The following is a 17,808-nucleotide window of genomic DNA, read 5'->3' on the forward strand; positions in this document are numbered from 1 at the left end:
TGACTTGTATACGGTGTAACCTACAGGTCAGGTGTGTGTTTTTACCTGGCAATGCTCCAGTCGGGTTCAATGCGCACAACGGTGGGATCCTCAATGTACTCGAAGGTGAGGCTTTCCCTGATTTGGGAGCGGTCCACGCTCACGCTGATCTGGACCGGGCTGATGCCGGATAGGGAGGGTGAGGAGCAGCACACAATCTCCGTCATTGTTCGACTGCAAGTATAGTAAAAAATATTAGTAAAAAATATTACCATGAATGCTGTAGAAAGCATCGGTATATAGGCCACATCCACTAAATAAGAATAAAAAACAAAACAATGAACGAATAATTGAACGACCTTTCTGTGAAAGCCAAGTACAGTAGGTCTACTTCAAGTTATTGTTATTACTGATAAAATAAAGCAAACGTTGAACACTGTTTGCACTATAGCACTGTACTATAGCACCACCTGTTGAATGTGCCATAGAAATGCAGCTGGACAGGCTAATATCAATCATACCTCAAATAAAAAGGAACCTATACAGTCGAACAGTTCACTGGCCGAACAATTCGGCATTCATTTTCTGGAAAAATATTTTTGTACAGCCCTGTGGCGGTAATTATGAATTTGAAATAAATTAAATATCTGGGATCAGAAATGTGTATTGTGATGTGGAATGGAGTGATAGCCAATCAGGAAGCAAACTGAAGCTCAAGCTATTGCAAGATTTCAGAAATGGAGAAGCTCGTTGAATTTAGTGTTTATGTAATGGGTCCTCCAAGTCATTTAACACAAGAGAAATGTGGAGGAGAGCAGTTGGAAAGGAATTCTAGTGATGTTATGCTCAAGCCTGTCAGCTCAAATCCAATTCAACCTATTGAAGCGGAGGTGTGGCGAAACAGTGTTTCGATACGTTGCTTTAACGTGCTGAAAATCACAGGACTGCTACGAATGAGGCCTCGCTATTACAAAAATGAGTCGAGTTGCCTCATGCAAAATTTAAACTGGCTGGGCATTTCTATATCTCATTATAAACACTTTAAAATGGGTCAGAATTACTCCCCAAATTCAAATGCCTTATTAGTGCACAGGAGCTTACATAGAGCAACAACACGTCTTTAATGTCCCAAATGTCATGTCTCTGATTATATTTCCTAAAATTCCTTTTAAGGGTGACAACTTAAATTGAACGAGGCACTGGTCGACCATTTAGTGTGGCGGAGGACAAAGGCTTCACAGCCTTTGTGCAAAAGCTTGACCTCGCATATGTCCTGCCTTCCCGACAGGCTGTAAAATGCACAGTGGAGAAAAAGTACCAAGAAGGCCGCAAAGAACCGAGTCAGTCCCCCTGACTGCTGATGTAGACATTCATGAACATGGATGCGTATCTTGGGGTCACTTGCAATTACAACAAAAATGGAGCTGGCAAGTGTCTTGCTTGGTGTCATCCAGTCCCACGCAGCAGAGACACACAGCGGAGAATCTAATGGACACATGGACTTAAAGCAGGACCAGTGGGGAAAAAAGGGCATTGTCTGGTAACAGGTTTAAAGAACTCAGTCTTGAAGATTGTTCCATATTTCAGCATTAGTTTGTTTGGTTTCATTTTGAGTTCAAATATCAACAAGGAAGTAAATGGTTTGAGATTTATCTCGTTTGTCTTTCTCCCATGATTTACAGTCCAACATTCCATTAATAGTGTTACTTAAATAATTTCTGTACAGTGATGGTGACAGACTCTGGAACAAATAATTTCTATTTCCAGTGCATGGGGAAAGAAAATGTAAATCCAAACAAATTAGAGGCTAACCAGCATCATGGATTGTGTTGTAGAATGTAAATAACTATGCTAAGGGTTTTGAAGGAGGTAATGTTTAAATGAATGTGAGTTGATGTATTTTTGTCTTTCCCATTACGTCCCAAGCATAAGGCTAAAGAAATAATGTTTATTTTTCTACTACTTGACCATTTTCCACAAAACTTTTGTCTACTTTTGTTAATAGTTTGGTTTTGATCTTAGCCAAAGAACATCATTAAAATTGGTCATAAGTAGTTTATATATGAAAATAAAAAACAAATATTAATATTACAAATAAAAACATAACCACCATAGAATTTCCACTTGTTTTAATAGTTAGGACTTGGCCTAATCCTTATCCATGTAATGACAATTACTACATTCCAGCCTTTCAAAGGATGCATTACAGTATACAGGAAGTCCTCGATTTACGAACGAGTTCCGTTCCTACGCTGGGGACGCAACCCGAATTTCCTCGTAAGTCGGATTTCACCGTTAAAGTCGAAATTTACGTCAAAATACTTTCTATAAAGAAACTAAAATACCTTAAAATTAAAAAATAAGATGCTGTACTTTACCATTACTGCTGAGAGGTGGATGGAGAAGAAGGAGGGGAGGCTGTGAGAGCTATTGCTGAGGAAGCATGTGCAGGTTCTACTGGCCTACGTTGATTCTGATCCTCGATCCATAACGTAAGTAATCTTTCCATCTCGGCAAGGATCGAAGAATGTTGCTTCGTGATCACTGTATCCCTCATAGGGGCGAAACCCTTCACGTGCGCTAAAATACGGGCTTTGTCCTTAATAATGGTCGCCACGGTCGACCGACTGAAGCCTAAGTCTTTACCGATGTTCGTCGGTGTCTCTCCTTTCTCCGATCTTTTTATGATGTTAAGCTTCGTTTCCATGGTAATTTTCTTTTGGCTGGACCAGCATCGCTAGAAGACCCAGCTTTCTTCTTTGGGGCCATAATGTGAAAAAAGGAGGGTGAAAAAGGCAAAGACAGAGACAAGCACTATGCACTAGCTAAGCAGAAACACTGGGGGCTTAAATGGCGGACGAGGCACGGACGTCGTAAAGTTGAAACGTCGTAGGTCGAGTACGTCGTAACTCGAGGACTTCCTGTACTGTATACAAATGACCACATGTATTATTGCATCGTATCTACTTTGTCAACAATTGAGCCCTCATTCCATGAATTCACTTCCTATCTAGTCCAAGCTCATTAACAGCATCTACTGTACCACCCATGGCAGGTATACAGGGAAGAAACACAATCCAGTAATTAGGCCTGTATCTCATTAAAAGCTGAATTGGCTCTTCAACCTTACTTTATAGCCGTCAGACTATAGTAGAAGGGCTTAAAATAGCTGCCCAAAAGATGGAAAAGGAGAAGGAGGGCATGTGGGAAAATCCAGCACAGCGAAGAAAGAGTGAGTGAAGAAGAAGGTTTGAATCAAAACAGGTGCACAATGTTTTCACGATACAAGTTATTCTTATCCAACTGGTGAAGTAATTTAGGTCATTAAGGCCATAGTAAAATTTACAGAGGAAAGAGAGAAAGAGGAAAGTAGCAAATATTCAATTTTAGTTACAGTATTAGAACTAATCCCATTGTAGTAGGGGACACATTAACTCGTAAATACAGTTTTTACATTACAATTCTGTCAGCCACCACCTACTGCATTTAGTATTATCATTACTTGGTGTTGGAATGAAATACAGACCAGATTTTTACTTTCTGTTTGGCTCGCTACGATTTGGGCAGTACATTTGTTGGGCCTGAATGACAATTGCCCTCTGTAACGTTAAACAACATTAGCTTGTTGATCTGATTGGTAGCCGATCACAAACTTGACTAAATTGGATAATAAGAAAAGAAAAAAAAAAATCACCTTTATGTCCATCCCGCTATGGTTTTGTGTCAATCGTTCTCTTGCCATGGCCATTGAGGATTCTTGATGTTCATTGTTTTATGTGCTAGAAAATGCTAGAAAAAGCTCCAGGAAAACCTCCAACACAATTAATTACAGGCCTCACGCTGGTCGACCTTTCACGTGATTGCATTTCAAAACACATGTTCTCCTAAAATTAGTCCAACTTAACTAAACCCCTAAATGACTATGCACATTGTGACGCTAGGGTCTTACTGCTTTGAATGTGAGTTTGCTTACTTCCTCACGTTTATATTTTTGAATGGGTGTCTCAAAAAAAACAAAAACATAAAAAGGCAACTATAAAGCAAAACAAAAGTGTAGAATTCACCTTGCCAAATAAGCTGATGTTATGCATGATGGTGGTCAAACGCTCAAGTGTTGTGCCATTTTTACAAGAAATTGCTGTTGAAAACTGGTTGAGTTCTGAAATGTACGACTTTAATGGCATTGACTTTATATGTTCCAATGTAAACCGGACCAGGACCCAGAAGGAGCAAGGACCAGGAAGAATCCAACATCCAAAACAATGTATGGACAATCGGTCAGTCTTGACCTCAGCCAATAAACAATTCTACGTACTAGCATCATAACAGTGGGACCCACCTGAAGAACTCACACGTCTGGTTTCCAAACTGAACACTGACGCTGCTGCCAGCACCAAGGTTTTCGCCCATGATTGTGACTTTGGTGCCGCCGGATTCTGGACCTCTACTGGGTGACACACCTGTGATTGTGGGTGTCTCCAAAACACAAAATATTGAGATAAGTCAATCAGTCAAGAAAATAGGTGGATGATGACTGGCTGGCTTGCTGGGTGGATAGATGTATTCTATTGGGTTTAAAGTGTACCACAAAGGAGTAGACTTGACTGGATCGAGCTTTGAGTTCGGGTCTGCACTCCCCGACACAAAGCTGGACTGGACCAGGTTGACTGTCCGCAGGGGCAACATCCATCTCGCACACAATTCTAGAAAAAAAAAAAAAAAAAAACTATCATCAAATATTAGTGTTTTAAAAAGTTGCAATGTCGATAAATAATGTAAAAACAGAAGAATAAGCAGCCGAAAATATTTTAGGTGATTCAAGTGATATACATCAACCAGTCATTACATAATGACCACTTGCACAATATACAGTATACTATATGAAATATGTTGCCTTTTCAAAGATAATAACTTGAACAGAGAGTTATGAATTCAACATTGTTTATTATGATCACTGTAGTTTTAATGGGTTATGACCATACTGCCTTGTCCTGACATTGTCCCTAAAAATTCTCTCACATACTGTAATTGAGGCCAAACAAAATATAAGACACAGCATCATGGCGTAGTACAGTTTTACACCACTGCAAGCTACAACCACGATAATAAAAAAATATTCTTAAATTAATGCATCCCTAACATCCATCCCATCCATCTTCTGAGCCGCTTCTCCTCCCTAGGGTCGCGGGCGTGCTGGAGCCTATCCCAGCTGTCATCGGGCAGGAGGCGGGGTACACCCTGAACTGGTTGCCAGCCAATCGCAGGGCACATAGAAACAAACAACCATTCGCACTCACAGGCACACCTATGGGCAATTTAGAGTCTCCAATTCATGCATGTTTTTGGGATATGGGAGGAAACCGGAGTGCCCGGAGAAAACCCACACAGGCACGGGGAGAACATGCAAACTCCACACACGGGACCGGGGATTGAACCCGGGTCCTCAGAACTGTGACGCTGACGCTCTAACCAGTCGGCCACCGTGCCTCCATCCCTAATATGTCAGTCAAAATCAATTAAGTTCCTCACTTCAAAGTGTAGAATTTGCTTTTCATGCAAGATTTAACTGCATACAAATGTTTCAAACAGGCTCCTCAATATCTGAATGGTCCAGGGATGATAAACCTCCCAATTTTTTTTTTTTTTTCTAACAAGGGTTTGGCAATTTAGAAGGTCAAAAATTGAAATTAAAACATTTCCTTCATGACATTCTTGAGAACTGCAAGTGAGTCTGGTGAGTGAGTTGAGACCAAAAACAACAAAAATGAGATAAGGACATGATACTGAAGGTAAAAGTCCACATCCAGTTCAAATAATCATAAAATCTCCCATAGACTGGAAATTAGTACATTACATTGTCTGCCCCCCCATACATACATACATACATACATACATACATATATATTTTACTCATGTATAATTCTGCCCATATAAATCTTGATACATGCTAATATGAGGTATCTGATGCAAAAATATCCTATTCTCCTTCTTGGGGCAGAAGTAGGCCAAGTTAACTATTCGGGTTAAAGGCTCTACTGAGATCCTTGACTGTGGTAGCCTGCATGTGGATGTGCACGTGCATGTCCACGTGCACGTCCATGTGCTCTTTTTCTTCATCTTTATTTCAGGGCAGGAATGAAAAACTTTACTCTTTTTTTCTCCATGTGCTTGTAGTAAGTGTCATCAGGACTGGTGTATTGTACTCTAATCTACCGAAGGTTGTGTGTTACATAATTTATAATTTCTGCAAAAGAGCCTCTCGTCCGAAATCATCTGAGATAGGCGCCAGCACACCCTCGACCATAGTGAGGATAAGCGGTTCACAGAATAGATATAATAAGAATATATTTTCATTGGCTTGGGTTTGTCTGTTTGCTTGAGGAAAACTTTGTTAGTTATTGATTATAATGGGGAGGTACTTTTGTAGGACGTCACAGTGGACGACTGGTTAGCACATCTGCCTCAAAGTTCTGAAGTCTCGGGTTACAATCAGGCCTCCCTGTGCGGAGTTTGCACGTTCTCCCCTTGCCTATGTGGGTTTTCTCTGAGTACGCCTACTGCAGTTTCACATTCCAAAAACATGCATGGTAGGTTAATTGAAGACTCTAAATTGTCCGTAGGTGTGAATGAGAGTGTGAATGGTTGTTTGTCTTTCTGTGCCCTGTGATTTGCTGGCGACAAGTTCAGGGTGTACCCAGAGTCAGCCGGGGTAGGATCCATCTGAGTGAGGATAAGTGGCATGGAAAATGGATGGATAGATGGAGGTACTTTTGTATTCATTTTTTTATTTTATTTTGTAAAAACTTTTCCTGTTCGACTGTTAGGTCAATCAGAATGGAGAATCTGTATTCCTTTTATGCTGAAACAGTTGTACTGTGCCACAGTGGAGTTTTTATACTGCCACCGTGGTTCTTAGTATTCCGATGGATATTTATTGAAAATTTCAGTAGGACAGAATGAGGTTTTAAAGGGGAGTGACAGAAAAACAAAAAAGAAAAAGGAAGAGACAGTGAGAAGATAATTAAATAATACAGGAAGAGAAGTACACAAAAAATGTAAGATGAAGATACTGTAAGAAAGATAAGCAAAATAAATCATTACATGCATAGTACAATGACACATTACATTCAAGTATTGTATGGAGCAGTAGTGCTACACCCTGTGAGGGAAGGATAAGACTGTACAGGACAGGGGCAGGAGGGGAAGCATGCAGGACAGGGGTCGTGGACCTGGCTGTACAACTGAAGTGCGGGGGGAGTGGCTATATAAGTTCGAAACATCTATAGACTGTGAGTGCAAGTAGGGGGATACTCAGGAGGTTTGCATAGTTATAAGAGTTATTTATACCAATGAGTGAGTGGCTCCACACCAAACAAATAAGCTCCAGGGGTGTGGGGTGTGTGTCCACGGACACATGCAAGTGCGTTAACACCGTCTCATGTGCACAATAACCTTCAGAAGTGTCCTGTAATTGTTGCGGCTGCACCTTGGGCGCTGAGGGCTCCTCCCCAGCCACCCGAGAGGCGGGACTCAGGGGCCCAGCCGAGAGCGGCCCTGTGGACGGGACACCACTCACATGGAGGGACACAGGGAGGCCCCACAGAGGCCCCCCCAAAAGGCCACAGGGGCCCAAAGCCGCCCCTCCAGTCAACCACCAACCCTACCCACTGCCCCCCTACACAGGTCCCCGACTGGCAGTCATTGGCTGTACCCTGTGCGCAAGTGGCCCCTGAGTGGTATAGTGCATTAAAATCTGGAGCAGCAGGGGACTGCTGCCTGGCATGTGTTCAATGTTTGTCCTCTGCTCATTAGGGTCGTGGGTGAGCTTGAGCCTATCCCAGCTGACCTCGTGTGAGAGTTGCGGTCCACCCTGTATCGGTCACAAGCCAATTGTAGGTTCTTGTTTTTTTTAGTTACATTTTGTATGTAATATATGGCAACAATCCACACATTGTTGTATTTATTGGAAAATTTATGTGAATTTAACAGAGAAAATCCACTTAAGTACTGAAATTTTCAGATGCACAGTCAATAATAATAATAATAATAATAATAATAATAATGCATTTATGGCTCTTTTCTAGAGACTCAAAGATGTTTGCCAATTGCATACATTATTCAGTCACTCTACAGTCACACCGAGTGGTCGTAAGCTATGTGTGTAGTCACAGCTGCCCTGGAGCAGTCTGACAGAAATGTGGCTGCCATTCTGCGCCTACAGCCCCTCCGACCACCACCAAACATCCAACCACATTCTTCCATGGGAAGTGTGGTTTAAGTGTTTTGCCCAGGGAGACAATGACGACATGCGCTGGGGTGGGATACGAATCGACGACCCTACGGTTGCAAGGTGTATACACTTATCCTCAGCATCACGCTGCCCATCTCATCAAATCTCATGAGACGAGGTTGTTGTTTACCTCCGTTGTCCTGTGATTAGTGGAATGATTTTTATCAACGTAGAAGAGTCGTCTAGGCTATTGATTTACTATGGAGGGGCATACACAACATTTATAATTTAATTTACATTTATATAAATAATATAATGCAGTTAAAACACCATTGGACATAATCTTGATGCATACAAAAAAAAAACGGGTGGGGGATTGGGGTGGGGTGGGGGGGTTATAGGCGCATGAGCCATGTTTGAAGGATAACCGGACAGGCTTGAACAAGAGCTGTGCGTAGCGTGAGAAAACTAAACACTGGCAGCTGCTATGTGATTGTTGCTAAATAGATGAGCTGCAGAGAGAAAGAGCAGGGCGGTATGTCGGTGTCCAGCACCGAGCAGGGGGAGCAGAGACCCCAGGGCCAAAGGGTTTTGGACCGGTTCCAATCAGGCTATGTACATTATGCATGCGTGGTGCAAGAAGTCAACCTTCGGCAGTTTTGCCTGGAATGCATGTCCAAATCCAGAGAGTTTAGCTGCACATACTGTATGTGCAGCAACGTAAGATATGAGCAAAGTGATGTAACAATCTTACATACAGTATAACCCAAAGGACTTACTGTTCAGCAATGATGTAACCATCTTGCACAGGAGCACACCTTACTCCGGCCACCTCCACATTGCTGACCACATCTGAGAAGGAAAGACCGAGGTTGGTGCCATGGATAGTCACCCGTGTGCCTCCTTCGGGGGGTCCAGCCACCGGGGTCAACTTTAGAAGGCAGAAGACAGCAAAAAATGAGGGTTAAAAAAATAAACAACAACAATAAAATTATGAGGTTTCTCTCGGTTAATCAGTTGTGAAAGTCAAGGCCAGCAAGGGCCACTCCGCTCGCTGAAACGCTACCAGAATTTTTTAAAATATTTGTTCCATGAAAATGTATTCATTTATTCCCAACAGTCTATTGCTTCACTTCGTAGCATTTCTCTCGGCTGCACTGCTTTCAGTTTGTGTATGTTAGATTTTTTTGACCATTGAGATTTCAACCTATTTGTGCTGTCATTTCAATCTAATCTGCCAAGGGCCTTCAAAATCAGTAGTTCTGGCAGATGTAACGTAAACTGCAGAGGATATAAAAAGTGCAAACGCCCCTGTTCAAATGCCAGGCTTTAGTGAAATAAAAAAAAAGGGGACCAAGATAAATCTTTTCAAAACTTTTTCCACCAGTAAAGTGACTTATAAACTACACTTCTCAGTTGATTTAAAAAAAAAAACCTTTTCTAGAGGGTAAGCAAAAATTAACAAGTGAGATAATGTGGTTGCACAAGAGTGCACACCCTCCTACAACTGGGGATGTGGCTGGAAGTAAGGAAGGAAAATGACCCAGAACCATGATGATGCTTCCACCATGCAGAGGTGGGGAGAGTAGCTAAATGTTGTACTCAAGTAAAAGTACCATTACAGTAGAAATATATGACTCAAGTCAAAGTAAAAAGTAGTCCTCAAAATAACTACTTCAGTAAGAGTGAGAAAGTACTGAAGTACTGAGTAAATGATTAACCGCTGATTTATGTATTTTTAAAATCAGAGCATGAAGGTCAACTAAAATAATAATAATTAAATAAAATATGCATGTAAAAATTCAGATATTGCTGAACAATATCCATCCATCCATTTTCCGTACCGCTTATCCTCACTTAAACTAAATCATAATAAAGAAAATATTCATAAAATAACCAATTAAGACAAATTCAGCGAGAAGAAATTGTCTTATATTATTTTTTTCCACTCGTTAAACAGCACAATAGGCTCACCAGGCAGAGATTACAAAAACAGGAACAAGGCTGCAGTGGATATAAAAAGTCTACACACCCCTGTTCAAATGGCAGGTTTTTGTGATGTAAAAGCATTTCGACCAAAATAAATAATTTCAAACTTTTTCCACCATTAATGTGACCTAGAATTTGCACAACTCAATTGATTTATTTCTGTATCCTTTTGAAAGGGGGAGGTGAAAATAAACAACTGAAATATTCTTGTATGTGAGTGACTTGGCCCTGACGCTTAACTTGCTGCCTTCTTGGCCATTGTAAAAGAGTCGACAGGCCCACCTGCCTGTTTTAACTGGTGTTTTACATGGTTAGTTGCACAAGTGTGTGCACACTCTCTCAAAACTGGCATACGGTTGTGTTCAGAATTAACCAATCACATCCAAACTCTTGTCATAGGGCCTTACAGAAACATGCTTTGCTTAATTAACTACAATAGCTGAATGAAGAAGCTGTTTGTTGACCAGATTTATTGAAAAAGTATAGGCTTTTTACTAGATCTGTTTTATGGTACTTGCACTTCAACTGTAGCGTGTGTGTGCGTGTGCGAGTGTGCGTGTGTGCGGGCAAGCAAGCAATAGAACGAGAGAGAGAGAGAGAGAGAGAGAGCGAGAGATTTTTTTTTTTTCAATGAGTCACTGTGATTGGCCCGCAAAGCCCAATAGATTTTATGTGTGAACATGTGACTTTCCTGTGTCGTCTGATTGGTGAACTTGAGTCAAACAACACTGCTGTTATGCTACATTGGTGCAACGGCGCCACTGCGGAAGTCGAAAACAAAAGTTTAGAAATAGATTGAGCACCCAATAATTGATCAAGAAAAGTAGCTAGCAGCATTTAGATCATTGTAGCGGAGTCAAATTACTGTTTCTTCTTAACATAAATACTCAAGTAGAAGTAAAAAGTAGGATTCATTAAAACTACTCTGACAATTGATCCAAATGTTACTTGAGTAAAGGTAACGGAGTAAATGTAGCACGTTATTACCCAACTCTGCCACCATGTCTTTTGGTGATAAGCACTGTAGTGTTTTGTGCCAAACATACCTTTTGGAATTACGGCAAAAGGTTCAATCTTGGTTTTCTTGGACCATAACAAAATCTTCCAAACATATGTGGGAAAATGTGTTATGGTCCAATGAAACCATATTTCAACTTTTTGGCCATAATTCCCAAAGGTACGTTTGGCGCGAACACAACACGACTCATCACCAAAAGAACAACATACATACAGTGAAGCATGGTGATGCCAGCATCACTCTTTGTTTTATTTATTTGTTTGTTTTTCAGCTGGAACTGGGGCCTTAGTCAAAGTGGAGGGAGTTGTGAACAGTTCAAAATACCAGTCGGTTAGCACAAAACATTCAGGTTTCAATGAGAAAAAAAAAATGCAAGGAAAAACCTACTACAACAGTTCTAATTTATTTGGAGTTAATCAGAAGCACTTAAAATGAGGCCAGGTGTGTACTGACTCCCATTTAACATGAGTTTGAATGTGATTGTTTAATTTAACAACCACATCTCCAATTATAAGAGGGTATGCACACATCTCCAACCAAATTTTCTCTTTTTTTTTTTTTTTTTTACTTTCCCTCTCAAAAAAAGGTCATCTCAATGGTGACAAAAGTTTTGAAAATTTATTTTGGCAATTGGCAATTAAACAGAAATGTGTAGACTTCTTTTTATAGCCGCTGTACATTAGCATTAACTGTTGTGCTAATTATTTCTTTAACTAATCAAATTCCAAATTTGCCACAGAGAGTCAGCTAGCTGACCCAAAATAATGGAAGCATTTTTTTCATCTTCTGATTAGTTGGTTCCATTACCAAAAAGTGTCTGAAGCGATCTGCATCAAACTTATTATAATTAACAAAAATGAATGAAATAACTACAACTAAAACTGAAAACAATATTTTCGGAAATGAAAGAAAATAAAAATGAGACTGTTTTGAAATGATAAGTGAAACTACATTTTACATTTAGAAAAACAAATGTCTGTTTTCATTTCATCTTTGTCAGTTAATTTCGGATATGAGCTCTCGGGGTTGATTTTAAATGTATTTATTTCGGTACAGCCGTACGGAACACGGACTGTCGACAGTCGTTTGGGAATTGTAGTTCTTTTACTGTATCTCGGCAAGACATACAGTATGTAAGTTAAACATATAAAAACATATTTTGAAAAAGGCCATAATACAGCTCATTTCTTGTGAACGGTTTTACTGTACGTTGTGATTCATCAACTCTAACCTGAGAAGCAGTATTACTGTATGCACTGCACTTATTGCACTTTGAATTCTCTGGGTTATCATACATTTGTGGATGGGTGTTCATATGTTTTCATTCTTTCATTAAAATGGTATTTTTTTGTTGAGTTTTTATTACAACTGAAACTAATAAAAACTAAACTGAAAGGAAACACTTGAAAAAATAAAAACAAATAATAGCTAACAAACCTGCTCTAAAAACGAATTAAATCTATTTTAATATTTTAAACTATTTAATATTTTAATTTTAATAAAAAGACGAAATGACTATAATGGAAAATCCAAAACTATTATGAGAAGAAGAAGAAGAATGATGAATTTTATGTAATGTGCTATGGTACATGGTATACTATATTCCAGGATACTTGGTGTTCTGGGTACATACAGTGAATATACCGTGACCGGAAATTCAACAAAACTGAATAACATTTTGTAGACCTCCACCGAGGCCAAACACTGACAATTTGGCTCAACACCAATCAAAATGTACTTTTGTCTGAATTAATAGTGTGGTGGTTCCCTCTGCTGATTTTCCCATGAATTTCATGCTGAATGACTGCGTGAATGTGTGTGACTGTCCCTTTGTGTCCTGACTTCCAGGGTGAAGTCATCCTTTGGTCCATAGTCAGGCTCTATCTTTCACCTGATCCCAAAGAGGATAAAGAGTATCGAAAATGGATAGATTAAAGGATAGATGGGTGGAAAATATCCAACAATGTCCTTGCAATGTTAATCTGCATTTTTTCCCAGATCAGCACCAACATGTAAATAGTTATTCTGTGACTCATGGGCCTCCTCTCCAAAATCGTTTTTTGCGCAAGCTTACTCAGAAAAATAAATAAATAAATAAACACATAAATAAATAAATAAAACAGATAATAAATTAGCCAAAAGGTGAAACATGATCTTCTTGGCAGAGGTAATCAGTTGGTGGTTGCATGTAACAGCTGCTAAATGCACCTATTGCCATGGATGATTCAATACATTTCAATGTACAAAAGGCACACTTGACTACCGGTACCTCCTTAAAACTACAATATGGGTGCCTAAAATGACCTTGTCATGGAGTACAACAGAGCAAATCTGGCCATCGTCTAACGCATTGTTTCCCAACCTTTGCTGAGCTAACGCACACATTTTTTCCCACTTTTGATTCGAAATAATCTCACAGAACCCCACCAAACAAAAATGTCATAAAATGTGGATACACCGCTTAACTGCCATCTACTGAAAGAGCTTTTTAACTGTCCTGCCTGTCACTATACATTGCTGGCGTTGATAGATAAACAAATATGCATTATTTTGAGTAAATAATTTCTATGATACACATGATGATCTCTGTTTGGCAATCACTAGTCTAACAGGAGGGACAGCTTTGGGGAAAAGGGGTTAGGATAAAAATTAAGGGGTGGTTTTACACAATATCAAATGGCTAAAAACTACCAACTTGAACATTTGCTCACATAGCAATAGTTTTTTTTGGAAACTGAAAACAATCGAAAACAGATCTCTGCAGATGTGGATGTTTATTTTAAAATGACAGCCTTTTCATCCACACACTAGAAAAGGTGGTCTGTGGAAGCAGAAAACGTGTGCTTAGAAGTTCAGTGTAGGAATGCAAATACTTTACATCCAAAACAACAATGGCTGACCATCAGAACAAGTGACTACACTGATTACACACTTTCGTTCAGTGCGAACGTGAGATTGTTTTGATGCCATCCTATCCCAAAAGTCAAACGGGGGGAACACTTTCCTTGGGTGTTGTCATGTAAACTCACCCTAAATGAAGTCGAATGAATGAGTCTCCGAGTGGCGTGCAGCAGAGTATAGAAGCTAGAGAAACAATCAATATGCAACTACCCACCATGCAAGATGAGAGGAAGAAAACCAACAGTCTGTTGTACCCGCTTACAGGGCCGCAAAGTGGCACTTGAAAACCCTCCCACCTGTACTCACTGGGGATTGCGGCGTCCCTGTGGGACACCGGCATTGGAATCTAGAGCCTGTGGACATTAATTGTTCTGGATGCAAAGTAAGTGTGTCACTGCACCGCTTAAGGGGTCTGAGTACATATAAATCTTTTAGCACTGTTTGGGCATTCAGAGTATGTTGGCGGGAGGGGGGGGGGGGGGATGGCATAATGGCTGAATATATCCATGCCAAGAAATGGCAGCTATTTGAGTAGGCTTAAAAGATAGTTACATAAGCAATAGGGGAAGAAAAAGCTCATAGAGTCACCATAGAGACTAAATAGTGGATTGGGGTGGAGGCCGTTGGTATGAGAGGCATTAGGAATGCGTATCATAACTCATTTCTTTTCTCATAAACAATTTGGTGTGAAATTAGCCAATTGATCAATCTAATATTTGCTTCAAGGACGTTGTAAAATTGCCAAATCTTTGCGCAATGGAGCCCTAATGGGTTGCAATAATAAATAATCTAAATAGATTCAGGCCCAACTAGTTTGCAGTCTAAACTGTTTGCTGTATGAATTGGGTGACAATTTTGAAAAAAAACCTAATTATTGTTTATTATCTAGTAAGTGCTTATTATATCGTGCAATGTTTAGCAAGGATTTTGTTTAATTGCTCAGTCAGTTGTTAAATAAAGAGGTTATTGTGGAAAACAATGTCCTTAGTATTTTCATGGAATTTCTCTCATCTGTCCAAAGTGGCAATACGAACCAAAAAACAGGCCAGTGGGAAAGAATGGAACCTTCAGTGGGGCCAGCTAATCAGAAGAGAAAGTACAAAGACACTATCGTGAAGATGGTTTGTACAGTGGTACAACTCATATTAGTGATATTGCAATGACCTGCTTTTAAATGTTTTTCTTTGCAGACAACAAACACGACCCTTCATCCTGCAGTGTCAATGTTTGACTTTTTCAAGTCTTATCGCACATGCAGGCACACTCTGGCCACCCTAAGCTTCAATTCATATCCAGAACAGCCACGTCACGCTCCCTGCATGATCCATTTAAGAAGCAGAGTTGTTGCCCGCCTATATTACCACACTGTCAATAATGGGTAATTCCCAGCAAACAGCCAATCAACTTGCACGTTGTACAAACTAGCTCTCACTGTGGAGCTTTCTTCCTCTATCTCGCTCCGGCTTAGAGGATCAGAACTCTGTCCACTTAACACCACCACTTCCTTTAATTCTTTTCAGATTTTGCAAGCTATCATAGCAGGATTTAAGATTGAAGTGATGACCTAAACTGTGCAGCGAGGCAGCCTAATTTGAGGTAAAGAAACTTTCAGGAACACAATTAGGCCCATTCGAGGGGATAATCTGTTTGTTTCAGCAAAATAAAGGCAGCGAAGAAGTACAAAAATGACCACCGAAGCTCCATCGGATGTTCATCAGGGTGCTTCAGGATGAACTAACGGTGGGGAAAGTTATGCTGAGGCAGGCGAGACGTCACTAAATACTTAGAGCGAAAAGCAATAATGCACAACCCCAACGGCCTGCAGGGTTTTTGCGCAAAACAACAGAAGCTGACTGAGATCAGTTGTGTTCAGTGCTATAAGAAAGCTAAAAGAAAAAAATCTTCAATCAAATCAGGATGGATCCCACTGCAATTATTTCAGAATATAACATTAAGATATAATGTATCTGCTCAAGCCAAGGCCAAAGCCATAAAATCACGAAAGAACACATGTGATGTAGTTAGGGTTGTCCATTTACTCTATTGAGTTTAAAATTACACTATTTGGGATTAGATCTCACTTCTCTGATCAAAATGTCAATCAAATAGTGCAAGATTTCCACCTACAAAGTGTTTCCTGTTGTACAGTGAAACCTCTATGCAATGCAGTTGGTAACCTCGTGGAAGCTTGCCAAAAAGAAGTATCATCACAATTTTAATACCCTAAGTTATTACAATATAACAACAGAAATTTAGTTCCATACTGAGCTGCTTGGTATAACCAAGTCTATACGTTTTAGTTAACAGGCCCTCCCAGAATCAAAAAGGTGAGGAGTTTCTTTTTGCCACCAGTGACTGACAGTCCCACCTGTCGGTTGTGTACTGTAAACACCTTGTGAAGAAGTGAGACGGTTTTGTCTTTCCTGAGGCAATATTTGGATTCAGTGCAAGGCCAAGACGTCTATTTGCTGTAGCGATAAAGTGTAAAAAGTCGTCACAGAGTCATCTTCCATCAAAAGCCCATCAAAATTCAGTTGATGTTGTTTTCCTATGCGACTCGCCGCATTGCCTTAATATTAATGGCCCGTGGTGGGAGGTGCCAGAGTACTTAATAGAAACATTAATTATTCAAAAGACCTATCTCGTGGTCGGCACATCTACTAATGTCCTCGTATGTATACAAATTAGCTCATGGTGGGGAGCTTTGGTGCATGCAATCTAAATCAAATGTAATCATACATTCAATACACAAGAGGGATGTTTGCCCCTTAAAGAAATTGTAATCACAGCGAGAAAAAGAGGGGAGGAACTTGTCGGAAGCGATGAACGCGAGATATAAAGGTGTGTCAGAAGTGAAGACAAAGCAGACAAAAGGCTCTTTACTCTCAACCCATTCAAACTCCCATAGACCTTCTGCTACCTTTGCCAAATTTGCTGAGCCAAACCATATTGTCTCAGTGAATGTGAAGGACTTTCATGGCGTTATCTAGAACAACTAGTCATAATTTATGTTGTTACAGTGCAAGATCTAACAGTCTGTTCAGGGACGCTGGTGGACCTCCAGTTGCTGGGACAGTGATAGATAGATAGATAGATAGATAGATTAGATAGATTAGATAGATAGATAGATAGATAGATAGATAGATAGATAGATAGATAGATAGATAGATAGATAGATAGATAGATAGATAGATAGATAGATAGATAGGTAAGTAAGTAAGTAAGTAAGTAAGTAAAAACAGCTCAGTTAAATACTCAGCTAAATATACTGAATTTTAACAAAACTATGGAAACATCTGTGCATTTGCAGGAGCCTTTGAGACTTGGGGGCCGGCTTTGCATAGGAATACTTTGATGTTGTTCGGTTTTATTATAGGTGTCCTTTGCTGATGCTGATTAGTCACAACAGTGCACGCTGCTATGCCTTGAAAAACCACAAGGATATTTTCTCCTTTTAGTTTCGTTTCTTTTTAGTTGCCAATCTCAAATAGTGATCCTAAAACTTGATTAGAGCTATACAGAGTTTCTTCAATTATGGTCTGTACAATCTGTATCTTGACTACATCTAGTATTAGTATCTATACAAATCCTGATGAGTTTTCGAAATTAGGACTTAGTGGGTGGTCTTGTCTGTTTTAAATGTTAAAATTGTACAGTAAACTAAGTTGTAAAGTAACTGTAAAGTTGTACT

At 39.9% G+C, this 17,808-nt stretch overlaps 1 protein-coding gene across 8 annotated transcripts in view; it reads right to left on the bottom strand.

Moving 5' to 3' along the window:
* The window catches only part of plxna2 (plexin A2), a 250,244-nt gene that overhangs the window by 47,542 nt on the left and 184,894 nt on the right, over nt 1-17,808 (bottom strand). For all 8 annotated transcript variants that reach the window (XM_061789534.1, XM_061789577.1, XM_061789552.1 and 5 more), the window contains 4 exons: nt 8,989-9,140; nt 4,565-4,682; nt 4,319-4,455; nt 46-213 (listed from right to left, as the gene is read on the bottom strand). In XM_061789534.1, the coding sequence (XP_061645518.1) occupies nt 46-213; nt 4,319-4,455; nt 4,565-4,682; nt 8,989-9,140 (575 nt within the window). The remainder of the gene's footprint in view (nt 1-45; nt 214-4,318; nt 4,456-4,564; nt 4,683-8,988; nt 9,141-17,808) is intronic.

This window comes from Phyllopteryx taeniolatus, chromosome 1 (assembly GCF_024500385.1).
Source record: "Phyllopteryx taeniolatus isolate TA_2022b chromosome 1, UOR_Ptae_1.2, whole genome shotgun sequence".
Classification (NCBI taxonomy): domain Eukaryota; kingdom Metazoa; phylum Chordata; class Actinopteri; order Syngnathiformes; family Syngnathidae; genus Phyllopteryx; species Phyllopteryx taeniolatus.